We start from the raw sequence: 12,769 nt of genomic DNA, 5'->3' as shown, positions 1-12,769 counted from the left end.
GGAAGGCTTGCGGGGGTGCGGGCGGGACAGAAGCACAACTCACCTTCCCCGTGGACTTGACGCCCTTCCAGATGCAGAAGAAGCAGACTAGCCAGACGAGGAGCAGGCAGAGCGCGAGTTCCCACTTCAGAGCACCCAGTTCATTAATTCCAGAAGACAGGCTCAGCACTTTCCGCCTTCAAGCAAACAGAACCGCAGGTCAGCCGGGGCCTGGTCCCGGGAGGGAGAGCCGGGGCTCCGGTCTCAGGCTGCGGTGCTGCACGTGCACAGCTCGCCTCACCTCTCCAAGCCATGGAATGCCAGTGGCCTCGGAGCACAGTTAACCCCCACGTCACAGCGGTGTGGGGATGCCAACAAGGGGCGGGTTCGGACTCCTGAGTCAGGCGAACCTGGACTCTACCCAGCCAGGCCTCGGGCAAGTACAGTAAACCTCTGAGCCTCAGTTTCCTCATCTGTGAAATGGGCACTGATTCCTGTGTGGTTGATTTTCAGCAGACTCTTCCTCAGTGCACACTGTGGGCCAAACACTGGGTTCAATCTGGGCTCCACCATCACTGACTTGGGGTTAGTTACCCAACCACCCAATCCCAGTCTCCTCATCTATAAAATGGGAATCTACCCTCCCCCAACATTCTCTGCCCTATCACTCTTTTATTTTACGCTCCCCGTTCCTTATCTGGATCTCACTACAACGTAAGCCTCAAGAGGGCAGAGAGTTTGTAGAACAGCCACCCACCTCTTGACAGGGATGGTCCTCAGGAGAAAACCCACACGAAGTACCAACTACTGCACCTGGACGCAGCCAGCGGTTGTTACTGCCGTGGTGCTGGGACCCCAGGGCCACTCCAGGCACCGAGCCGGGTCGCTTCCTCCCCTTCTCCCTGCCCGGCTCAGGAAGAGGTACGTGGACGGTTCAAAGGATAATCAGCACAAGGCACCACCAGCCCTGCCCAGGAGCACACGGCAGGGCCAGGGGCTCGGAGTCCACAGGCTTTGCTGACCGGGGGAGACTGACGCAGCCCCAACTCAGACACGCCCCGACGGGCAGACACCTTCTGAAGCCTGGTGGGGCCCCACAGAGTGCTGGCGGCCGAGACCGTGAAACTTAAACTTAATGCCCCAAAACCGTTCCCACAGTCCCAGGGCTCCGACTAACGAGGCAGTGACCGAGGGCAGTCACACCGAGCACAGGGACATCAGCCCTGCCCACCGGCCCTCAGGGGTCACTGCCTCTGAAGTCACAGGAGACAGGAGTCCATGTTCCCCCGGGAGAAGGTGGTTCCTTCTAAAGAGTCAGCTCCCTGTTGAAGGGCCACAGCCTTGAGCAGGAGAGGCCAGAGGGAAATGTAACCCTGCACCTCAGTTTCCTCTTCTGTAAAACACGAACAACAGTGCCCGCCCCCAAGCCATCCCCAGCTGGGACTGCTCAGGGAACTGCAGAGTGCTGTGCCCTGGAGGGGCTGCCATGGGGCAATGCCCCTCACCACTGCCTCCTAACCTCCCCCGGAGGCTACACAAGTCACCCCAAATCTGGCCACACCCCCCACACTGCCACCACCCCTCTCCGGGCCCCCATTGCTCCCCAGGGCTGTTTCAGCAGCCTCCTCACTGGCCTTCCTGCCTCTACTCTCAACCCCCAGTCTCTTATCAAGAGAGAATCTGGCAATACCCCAGCTAGGTCCTGCCCCACCTCTGCTCCACATCCCCCGATGGCTCCCACCCACCTGCCCGCTCCTTTTCACCTCCCTGAATACGGTGACCAAATACTCCATCATTCAGACCCAGACATTGTAAACAGCAAGATAGCCCTATTAACAACGATGCCGGGACCACAGGCACAGGCGAGCCGCACCAGGACAAGCTCCACGCACACAAGCGGCCCCTTCACTTCCGCCTGAAGGAAGCGGCTGAAGCCACACTGGCTTCTGGTGTGTTCCCTGAATAGGTCCGGCGTGCTCCTGCCCCAGGACAGCGGAACTGGCTGTTCCCTCGACCACTCAACACATGGGGCTCCCTCAGGTCTCCGTTCGAATGCCACTTCCCCAGGGCAGCCTTCCCTGGCCACCGATGTAAAGACCATCCCTGGTCACACTCCTATTTTTCATCGCTTATCGTTGCTTTTATGTTACAGTGTTATCCGCATCATCTGTTTAATGTCTGTCTGTCCTACTAGAATGTCAGCTCCGTGGAGACAGGGCTTATGTCTGTCTCGACCACTGGTGGACCCAGAGCAATGCCTGGCACAGTGGATGCTCGAAAGACATTCGTTGAGTAAACTAATTATACCCATTTGGTTGATGGGGAAACTGAGGCTCAGAGAGGTTCAGGGATTCACCTGAAATTACCCAGATTAAAAAAAAAAAATCAACCCTGGGCCTGGTTCTTTTTTTCTGATGCCACCCTGGGGACCAGCCACCCAGGGGCTGGGTACCAGGCTGTCCCTCTGAGAGGGTCCCCAGCACCCCAGGCTTCCCTGCATCTCTCACACAGAGAGGGAGGAGACCCAGAGGTGAGATGCATTCTTGTCCAAGAATAGTAATGATTCATTCCAGGGTGGGATCCAAAAAAGAATCGCCTGGACGTCTGTTTTGAGTCGGCCGCCCCGCTGCCGTCCAGCCGGCACTCAGAGATGTAAATACGTCCTCCGAGTGGGCCAAATCGTTTCCTTTTGACTGCCGGCCAGCCATTTATTGGCGATGGCTCTTCCCTGGAGACCGGCGGAGGCAACAATTATAAAAGAGCCCGTCCGCCCTGAGCCTGGGGCCGCCCAGGGCTCCCTCGCCGCCTCCCCCTTCCGACAGCTGCAGGGGAAGGTTGGCTGAGCAGGGCTTGTTTGCAAATGTGACTCATTTCTTTGATTCTAATAAAGTCTAATGATATGTGCCGAGCTCCCAGGGGGCTCTGGAGGAACTGGGGAGGGAGGCATGGCTCCAGGCTGATGGAGGGCTTTGGGCCAGATCTGGCTTGCTTGTCTTCCAGGGCTGGGGGCAAAGCAGGCCCTTGGGGATGCAGGTGACCTCAGAGCAGGGACGAGCGGAATGACCGGGGCAGAAGCTCTCCCTCCCCCTCACGGAGTGACTCAGGGTCAAATTATAAAGCCAGCGTGAAGTGTCTGTCTCAGGGGCCCGGGCAGCTTGCAAGGGAGAAGGGCGTCTCACTGGCTCGCGCTGAGGACAGTACCCTCACGCTGCAGACAGGGTGGCGTGGGGATCCAGGCCGGGAGAGGACCCCACGCATAACCTGAGAGTGGGGTCACACACACACGGCACGATGTTACCTGTGGCCGTGGACTTGCCCTGGACCCACAGCTGCTGGGGGACACAGACACTGCAGGTGGCGTCATGTCGGGGAACAAGGCTGAGGTCTCTGCTATGTCCAGCTGCCTATGGAACCTTGGGCAAGTCACTTAACCACTCTGGTCCTCAGTGTGCTACCCCTAATTAGCCACAGCCAGAGGCCCCGCCCTCAGCACATCACTTGTCTCAACTCCTTGACTCTCAGCCAGGCTGTGAGATGCTGGGACCATGCTACCTCAGGTGGTGACAGCCCTGAGGTCATGCCGCTGGGACCCTGGGCAGAGTCAGTCTCCCTGCTCCCAGGGACAGGAGCATCACCCGTGGCTCCCCGTTATCTCCTCTTGTAAAACTAGGGTGGGGGAGGGGCTGGCAGGGAAGAGGATCAAGGCCCTCCCCTGTCCAGAGCCAGGAGGGAGGCTCAGCGCCATTAAGCTGTTGTCTGGAACCCTAGGCAGCTCCTGAGCACTGCCAGCCATCATTCACCTGCAGGAAAGGACAGCTCAGGGACTCACGTGTCTGGCGCAGGTGAGAGAAGTAGAGGAAGTGAGGGCTGGGGCTGCGCTCTGCCTCAAGGGGCACGGAGCCCAGTCCTGAGAGGAGCCTCACCCCTCTGCAGCCCAACCGGGTACCAGCCAGTGACACCTTAAGTGCAGCCAGTGAGCCTCTCTCAGTGGGACCCCAGAGCTGCTCACTGCAGGGCTGCGGGCTGTTTTCAGGGGAAATCACGTAAGCTAAGTCTCACCCCAAAGGGAACCAACCCACATACTGATGGCTGAGCCCTCTGAGGCCCTGTATACAGTCGGTGCCTAATATTTGTCCTAGCCTCTCTCTCACCAATGTGTCCCTCGAGAAAGTCTAGAAAACACAGATTCAATTACGTCACTCCCTTTCCCTTCTCCTACAGCTGCCACGGTTCCCGCTCCTAGAGAACAAAGCTCAGACTTATCAGCCTGCCATCCAAGGCCTCAGTCCTTCTCCCGGGCCCCTGGTGTCCTGCACTCTGGCCAAACCAGTGACTTGTTGTTCCCACTCATGTGCTCTTTGAATGCCACGCCTTAGCATGGGCTATTCTTTCTGTCCAGAATGTCTTTTTCTCTCTCCTTTTCAGCCTAGTGAGCTCCTACGCATCTCTCAAAGCTCAGCTCACATGGCCCCTCCATTTGCAGACGGGGAAACGAGGCCAGAGACGGGCAGTGACTTGTCGCTCCAGGCTACACAGCCAGACAGATGCAAACATGGAATTAATAAGAGTCAGCACTCAGTGAGCACTCTTTTTACTGTGTTAAATACTCACTTAATCCTCTCTAGCTGGGCAAGATCACAGTCTGGAAAAAGCCACGAGAGGGTTCTGAGCTGAGAAAGGGTGTGTTTGGGGTCACAGCTGGTGGCAGAGATGCAAAGGGAAGGTGGGGGGAGCAGTGAGAGGCCACGCTGGGTCTGGGAGGGTGATGACGGGGGTCCCGTGAGGGGAGGGCCGCAGTGCCGGTGGGGAGGGTGGTCAGATTCTGGACATGCTTTCAAGGGAGAGCCGAAAGGACCAGCGGGTTGGATGTGGGGTTTGAGGTAGGAAGGAGTTTGGGATGATTCCTAGGCATGCTCCCTCCTGGAAGGGCCTCTGCAAAGAAGGCAATGACAGGGGCAAGCCCCTGGGACCATGCTCAGGGCAGTCTGGTCCTGTTTCCTTCCCCTCTCTTCATGCGCAGTAAAAGGGAAGGCTCCTGAGGGCAGGCGGCCCCGGCCTCCCTGATCTCACAGGCGGCAGGCTGGTCCTCTCTCCGAAACCTGCTTTCCAGGCTCCTCCTCTGTGGACCCCACTCCTCCCCAGGGCTCTAGAAAGATGGCAGGTTGTCCAGGAAAGTTCAGGTGGGCTCCCAGGGTCCTGCTAGAGCCCGAGGGATCGGGATGGGGGGGCAGGCAGGTGGCCAGCGCTCGCAAGTCCACCTGAGCACGCAGGGCTTGGTAAAGAGCCTGCCGGACCAGGATGTCTCCCAAGAGAAATCTTGTCTTAATGTCTTCTGGGCCGGGGAAGGGAGCGGGGCGCTCAGAAAGGGGGTTCCGGAAGGCAGGAGCCCTGGAATCCCGGGGCGGGGGGCCCAGGCTGGGGCCCAGGCAGGGGAGCAGGCGTGGGTGAAGACTACACCTGAGGACCCTGATGCTCACGCGTGCTCCTTCTCAAGAGCCCCCGGGCTGACGTGAGGGGGCGAGCCCTCTGTAACAGGGGGCCAGGCAGGCGTCTGAGAAGGGGCCACTCCTAGTCCCGGGGGACAGTTGTACCCACAACGAGGACACTGACGAATGCTGGCCCACACGCATCACGCAGACTCCCGGGCCGGCCCACGCATGACCCGTTCCATGGAGGCAGCCCCGCCAGCCTGGGAGGGCAGCGCCATGATCTCCCAAGTGCAGCGGAGGATGCCGAAGCCCAGACAGGAAAAGGCACCTGTCCCAGCCAGGAGAGCAGAGCGAGGGTGCCAAGCCAGGCAGCCAGTCCACGCCCGAGGCAGCCGGGCCCCAGCGGGGACCCAAGGGGCTGGGTGGGTGCCGGCGCCCTGCGTGGGGCAGGCCCTGGGGGGTCAGGCCGTGCCAGGCACAGCAGAGTGGACAGGGATGTGGCCTCGGGCCTCGGTCAAGTGAGAAGAGTGAAGTGCCTGCATTTCGTTGCCTGGAAACTCAGCTCTCCAGTGGGTGGGGAGTTGGGGAGGGTGGGGGCGTTGAGGGTGCCTGTGATTGCCTTTGCCAGTGCAAACTATGCACACGTAAAGAGCCCCGTCCCAGAAGCCCGGGGATCTCTGAGCACACACTGAAGGCCCGGGTGTCAGGGGACGGACACGGGCCACCTGGGTGAGAGCTGACGGACCCTTTCTTGCTTAAGATTCCCCAGCCCGGGCCCCAGCATCTGGCTGGGACCAGGCAGCAGTTAACCCCCTCCTCTGCGGGCCTGCTCCTGGGCCACATTCTAAGAGGTGGAGAGACGCCCTGAAACAGCAAATCCAGTGATGATGCGGGACTACCTCCCTCCTCAGCACCGTCTCTGGCCCCTGGCTCTCAACCCCATGCAAGGCCTGATCTCAGTTATTTCCAGCATCAAGTTAACAGCTCATGAAGTGCAGGAAAAGCAAGGCACTACTACATTTTTGATCAGCCTCCAAGCACTGCATTAGAAGGACTTGCCCATACGTCAGCTAGGAGTCACCCAGACGGAGCCCTCCACATTCTGCCTTTCTCATGTCTGGCCTGTGTGTAAACTCCTGCGGTTATTGACTATATTGTGGTAAACTGTAAGCGTGCCCCTAGTTCTGCACTCCTCTCATAAAGAGACAGGGCCTGTTTCCCCACCTCTTGAGTCTGGGTTAGTCTTTAGCCAATGGGATGTTAACAAAAATGGTGTAAGCAGAGGCTGGCAAAGTGCCCCTGCCTTGGGCCTTTCCCATCCGTTGTTTTCTTGGAATGCTGAGCCACCTACAAACAAGCCTAGGCTAACCTGCTAGGTGATGAGACCACGGGACCCACTGCCCATGGCACCCCAGCCAATAGCCAGCCAATCTGCAGAAGAGGTAGCCTGATGCCCTGCAGCTGACCTACCTGCGAGGGAGCCCAGCAAAGACCACAAGAACTGCCCAGCCAAGCTCAGCCCAAACTGCCCATCAGCAGAACCATGAGCCAAATCAAATAAATGGCTGTTGCTTAAAGCCACTGAGTTTGGGGAAGTGTTACACAGCGAATGCTAACTGATACATATTTTTCACTCTTATCTACTTACCTTTTCACTTGAATAACTACATCAGCTTCACATATGCATTTTTCTCTGTGCAATAACAGGTTTGATGTGCTAACTATATTTTTTCTAAAATACATTAAGAAAATTGTATCATTTTCAGACAACATAAGTACGTATACCTGCCTTTGGGAAACAATCCTCACAGAGATCCCATGGGTGTAGGAACGATTCATTCCCCTCATTTGACAGTTAAAGAAACTGAGGCTCAGAAAGGGGCAGTGACTTGCCGAAGGTCAAACAGCCAGTAAAATGGCAGAACTGGGATTCGACTCCAGGCCTGTCTGAGACCAAAGGCATGGATTTACCTCCAAATCTGTACCCACCTCCCACCCACCCCACCCCAAGAGAGTGGCTCCCGCGTCCCCGGGCTGCCCTCTCTGCCCCCCGCCCCATGCCCCCAGCCCCCCTCCTCCGGCAAGGCCAGGCTTACTCCCAGAACTCCGTGACAGGGGAGGTGAAGTTGGCGGTGCTGAGGGAGGCCCACAGACTCTTGTTCTTGCGCAGGGTGTCCTCCAGGCACTGGGGCGTGTTCCAGCTGTGGTTGCAGTGCGCCCAGGGGAGGTCCGACTGGAAGGAGTGGAACAGGTAGTACGTGGCCCAGGCCAGGATGACGATGTAGTATATATTCAGGAGAGACACGATCACGATGGAGGCGTAGCCGATGCCTGCAGGGGTGGGCGAGCAAGACGAGCATCAGGGGGTGGCCAGACCCACCGTGGCCACATCCTCACACAGAAGACCCTGGTACCTCCAGGCCTGGGCCAGAAGGGGACCTTTAACAGTGACCAGAAAATATCTGTAGGATGAGTGGGTGATTGGATGGATGGACAGGTGTAAGAGTGGGCGGTTAGATAAATCAGACAGTTGCATGAATCAAAGGATGTATGGACGAGGGATGGATCAATGAATGGACGGTTAGATAGATGAATGGTGAGCTGGCTGGATGAACAGATGGGTGGTCAGTTGGTTGGATGGATGGATGGTTAGATGGACTGATGGATGGATGGATGTTGGACTGATTGATGGATGGATATTCACGGTGTTGGATGGATGCATGGGTGGTGGTGGATTGGAAGTTCGGGTAGATGAATAGATGGATGGACGAGTGGATGGGTAGACGGACTATCTAAACTACTGACTAGTTTAATGGAAGAAAGGTTTAACAGATAGGACAGGTTTATACGGATGACTGAATGAACAGACTCACACATTCTCCCATCCCTGCTAACTATAATCGTGACAGTATCATCTTATGAGGGCAGACTAGGTACTGGGCCCAGGACTACATGTTCTAACAGTAACGTAAAGCCACCACTGGTTTGGGGCTGCCTGCATGTACGAAGCACTTTTACACGGCTATGTCCTTTGGTCTCCATAGCAACCCTGTAATTAAGCACATTCTTTCCATTATCTGTATGAAGACGCTGAGGCACAAAGAGATTAAGTGACTTTCCCAAAGTCACCAGAGCGAACACAGAGAGCACGTGGGACTCGAAGCCAGACTGGAAGGTTCCTGAATCCAAGGGTTCGTCTCCTGGGCTCTGCGGCTTAGCAGCCGCCGCTCACCTATCCTTCAACGACCCAGGGAGGCGGGACAGCCACAGGCAACGAGTCGCTGCCAACTGCAGCAGCATCGCCCGCGCACCGTGCCGGCTGCGACCTGTGTCAGGCACAGCGCCAGGGCCTGGCATGAGGCTCCGATGTACCTGGCAAACAGCAGGTGCTCAATAAACGTTTGCTGAACAGTTGAACACCAGGCCCCAGGTGATCTTTGTCCCATACTCACCAGCAAACAAGGGGCAGATCTTTTCCCAGCATGTGATGCCCCCTTCAGAGGTGTACTGGCCTATGATTATCTCCAGGAAAAACACAGGCAGGCCGCCTCCAAACAGGAAAATAAAATACGGTATCAGAAATGCACCTGCAGAGAGAGCAGAGCAGGGCGAGGGTAAGGCAGCGGCTGTCCTGGGGCTGAGGCGGCAGGCCTCACTCCCAAACCCTCCCGGACAATGGAATTGGAGAGCGTGGGTGAGGGGCGGGAGGGTAAGGCCCAGCTCCTGGACCTGGCTGAAAATTCTCCACGCCCTGCTCACCTGTCAGCTGCCATCGGCCCTCCGGCGAGCCCTCTGACCTTCTGCAAGTCCACCAGGTGCTTTCAGCCTCTGAGCCTTTGCTTAAGCCGTGCGACTACCTGCCTGCCTTCCCCGCATCCGCCCGCCTGAAGGACTGCTCCGCCCTGAACGCCCGTCTCAGACGTGGCCTCCTCGTTGCAGCCTTCACCTAGCCTCCCCCAGGCCCGCCCAGGAAGCCGAGAAGAGCTAGCTAGGAGGGGTGCGGAGACGAGAAGGAAGAGGTGGGCCTCTGCAGTCGGGGGTGGGAGCCGGGGGGCCAGTCAGGGGCACAGAGCTGGGGTGAGGGCTCCTACCTGGTGTCCACTAATGGCTTCAGCGGGTCCAAAAACCCTTGGAAACTGTGGTGACTCGGGTCTATATGTAAGAGCTTTGTTCTGGGGAGCCTAGGACCCATCAGAGTCCCAGAGGCACCTGAGGCCTAAGAAAGGTTAAGAAACCAGGCTCGAAGGCAGAACTTCCCCAACGACAGTCCTCCTGGCAAGGGCGCCATGCGGTATGCCCGCCTCTGCGGACAGACCAGCCCTCGGCTGCGGGCCGTCCCGAGGAGCTGGTGGCGGGCAACTCCTGCCCAGTTTTACTGCCCCAGCAAGAAAGCCTCGGTTGCACACTGCCCGCCTTTCACCTCCCCAACAGGAGAGGATTCTAGCTCAGAACCTCCAGCAGGTTGGAAAAAACCCAAAAACCCCAAACCCCAACAAGGTCCTACTGGACAGCACAGGGAACTATATTCAATACCTTGTAACAGCCAAAGTGCAAAAGACTATGAAGAGAGATACATGTATGTGTAGAGAATCCTCACGCTGTACACCAGAAAGTAACACGACACTGTAAACCGACTGTGCTTCCATTAAAAACAAAACAAAATGAAAAACCCAAACCAACCAACTAACCAACTGACCAGAGACCTTACATTTAAAAAATACCTTCCCTGGGTGAAGCGGTCAAAAGAGTCAAACTTCTGATTACAAGATAAATTAGTCCTGGGTGTCATGCACAGCGTGGTGCCCCCAGCTAACACTACTGGATCATATATTTGAAAGCTGCTAAGAGACTAAAGTCTTCATAGTTCTCGTCACAAGAAAAATAAAATGTGTGACTGTGTGAAGTGATGCCTGTCAGTTAGACTTAGTGAGGGGACTGCTCCACAATACAGGAATCAATCAGACTGCGTACCTGAAACGAACACAATGCTGTGTGTCAATTATATCTCAAAAAAACTGGAAAAAATTAAAATTAAAAATGATCTTCGCTCTATTTTTTTTTCCTGGATATCTTTCTGTCATGGCAAATGACACTGATTGATTATTTAAGATGGGAAACAAAGCTGGCTTTTGAAATACATTTGGTTTCAGTTAGAAAAGCAAGAGCAAACGTTAGGAAAGATACCAAGTAAGGAAGAGTGGGGAGGTGCAGAGACAGGAGGGAACTTACGAGGGGGCGTGTGAATATCTGAAGCTGGGAGACCTGACCTGGGTCTCATCGCCCTTCTCAGAGGATCAGAGAGGGTAAGCAATCTGCTCGAGGTAACACAGTAAGACCCTGACAGAACACCACCTGATTCCCAGTCATGCTCATCTCTCGGCTCTGAGCGGGGCAGGGTAGAGCCAGGGAGGGGAGGTCAAGGTGGGCCGGAAAAGCCAGGCAGGGGGAAGCCACCCAGTCCACCCTTGCTCTGGCCCCCGGTTCTCCCCCGAAGCCACCCTGCACAGCCCAGGCTCACCTCCACCATTTTTGTAGCAGAGGTACGGGAAACGCCAGACATTGCCCAAGCCCACGAAGCCGCCAGCCACCGAGAGCACGAAGTCCATCTTGCTGGCCCACTTCTCCCTCTTCGGGGGCTTCCCCTCCGCCTCGTCCTCAGGCCTCGTGCCCGGGCTCTTCCCTGGGGGTGGCTTCAGGATGTCCTTGTGGAAGTCTTTCAGACACTGCAGCTTCTCCTTCGTGGCCATCTTCCCCTCACTCTCTGTGGGAGACAAAACAGACGCCAGCGTGCCGTTGGTGAGGGGCAGCCTGTGTGTGCTGGGCACAGCCCCACGGGCTGGCTCTGACCTGCCCAGGCCTGTGGCAGGGGGTTGCCACCCCCTCATCTGGCCAGCCCTCTGCCCCTCCTAGGTGATCAGGGGTCTAGTGATCCAGGGACTGACAGGTGCCATTCCTTAAGCACCTACCGAACAGAAGCACTGGGGCCCCACACCTGTTTTCCCTGAATGTCACACCCATCCTCCACCCGCAGGCACATCAGCTTGAAGCCACCCAGCCCCGGCAGCATCTCTGCAGAATATGACACCTTCCAGGCAGGTCTAGGCCACCTTCCAAGTAACAGCCTCCCTGCATGTTCTAGAAATTATCTCAAATTTCATATTTACATAGAAAGTGACACTCACACCTCAATGCCTGGCTCGCAGAAGGTACTCATCCCTCACTATTTAAAGAACGGAAAAACACAAACCAGTGAGGAACGGGGTTTCAGGCTGGAATGGAAAGGGTATTTGAAAATGGAGTTCCCATCAAAGTACGGAAAATGGATGTTTATAAAATATATTTGCAACTCATTAACCAGTCACATCTCTGCCGCATAGAAAATAAGGCATTTGCTCGGTCAGGATTACGTAAGAATGCCGGCTAATCTCCCCGTGTCCTGCGCAGCCCTCCTGATACTTGTTCTGGCTTGCTCGGACCCTGGCAGCATCCAGGCTCCCTGGGCTGGCAATGGGAGGCCCCAGAGGACATCAAATCTCAGAGGAGCTGTTCATGGGCACCCTCAGCCCAGCCCTGCTTGTACCCCATTCGAGAGAAAGTCTGCTACCAGCCAGCACAGCCTTTTCTCCCTGTGTTCTCTCAGGCCCGTGAGTCCTCACTGCCCCTGGCAACCTGGCCGCGAAGGCAAGGGTATCGCGAGTCCCAGCCCAGAGGGAGAGGGTGCCGAGGGCCAGGGAAGACAGATGAGCCATTTCCCCATCTGCAGAACTAAAGGGATGATGACAAAGGTGACTGATCATAGCCAAGCAGCCCTGGACGTAACTTGATTGTCTTCATGCTCCAAATTGGTGGCCAACACTGAATTACCAGATTTCAGAGAGAGGTGGAAATTTCTAAGTTCTCTTGAGAAATGGGAAAGTGGGCCATGATGGGTCCACGCCCCTGACAGAGACCATCAGCTGGACCAGACGCGGCCATCACCCAGGCACACGGGGGCCAGCTCGCCACCCCACCCGGCCCACCGGACCTGTCCAGGGGCATCTGCGCCTGCTTGCCACAGGGCTTGGCACTACCTGAAAATGCCTTCAAGCCCTTGCTTGCTTGTTAACGGCCTCTTCCCCAACTAGAATAGAGGCTCGGTGGGACCACACCCTGCCCTGTCCACTGCTGTGTGCCCAGGACTGGCGCACAGTAGGTCATCAGCCAGGAACTGCTGGGTAGATGGTCCCCAGAGTGGAGCCAATTACAAAGCCTGGCTCCGCCACCTCCCAACCGTGTGACACTGGCGTGTCCTTGGCCTCAGAGCCCTGTGTGGCAAGGAGGCGGTCTGGGCAGGGTGGGGTGGGGGCTACCCGAGGACCTGG

At 56.6% G+C, this 12,769-nt stretch overlaps 1 protein-coding gene across 4 annotated transcripts in view; it reads right to left on the bottom strand.

Moving 5' to 3' along the window:
- Positions 1-12,769, bottom strand: part of SLC6A6 (solute carrier family 6 member 6) — a 75,688-nt gene that overhangs the window by 25,632 nt on the left and 37,287 nt on the right. For all 4 annotated transcript variants that reach the window (XM_031470987.2, XM_031470988.2, XM_064496203.1 and 1 more), the window contains 4 exons: positions 10,927-11,169; positions 8,861-8,995; positions 7,505-7,739; positions 44-176 (listed from right to left, as the gene is read on the bottom strand). In XM_031470987.2, the coding sequence (XP_031326847.1) occupies positions 44-176; positions 7,505-7,739; positions 8,861-8,995; positions 10,927-11,169 (746 nt within the window). The remainder of the gene's footprint in view (positions 1-43; positions 177-7,504; positions 7,740-8,860; positions 8,996-10,926; positions 11,170-12,769) is intronic.

This window comes from Camelus dromedarius, chromosome 17 (genome assembly GCF_036321535.1).
Source record: "Camelus dromedarius isolate mCamDro1 chromosome 17, mCamDro1.pat, whole genome shotgun sequence".
In the NCBI taxonomy this organism is placed as follows: Eukaryota; Metazoa; Chordata; class Mammalia; order Artiodactyla; family Camelidae; genus Camelus; species Camelus dromedarius.
Note: the sequence above shows the minus strand (reverse complement) of the source record. Positions and strands in the feature narration are given on the sequence as shown.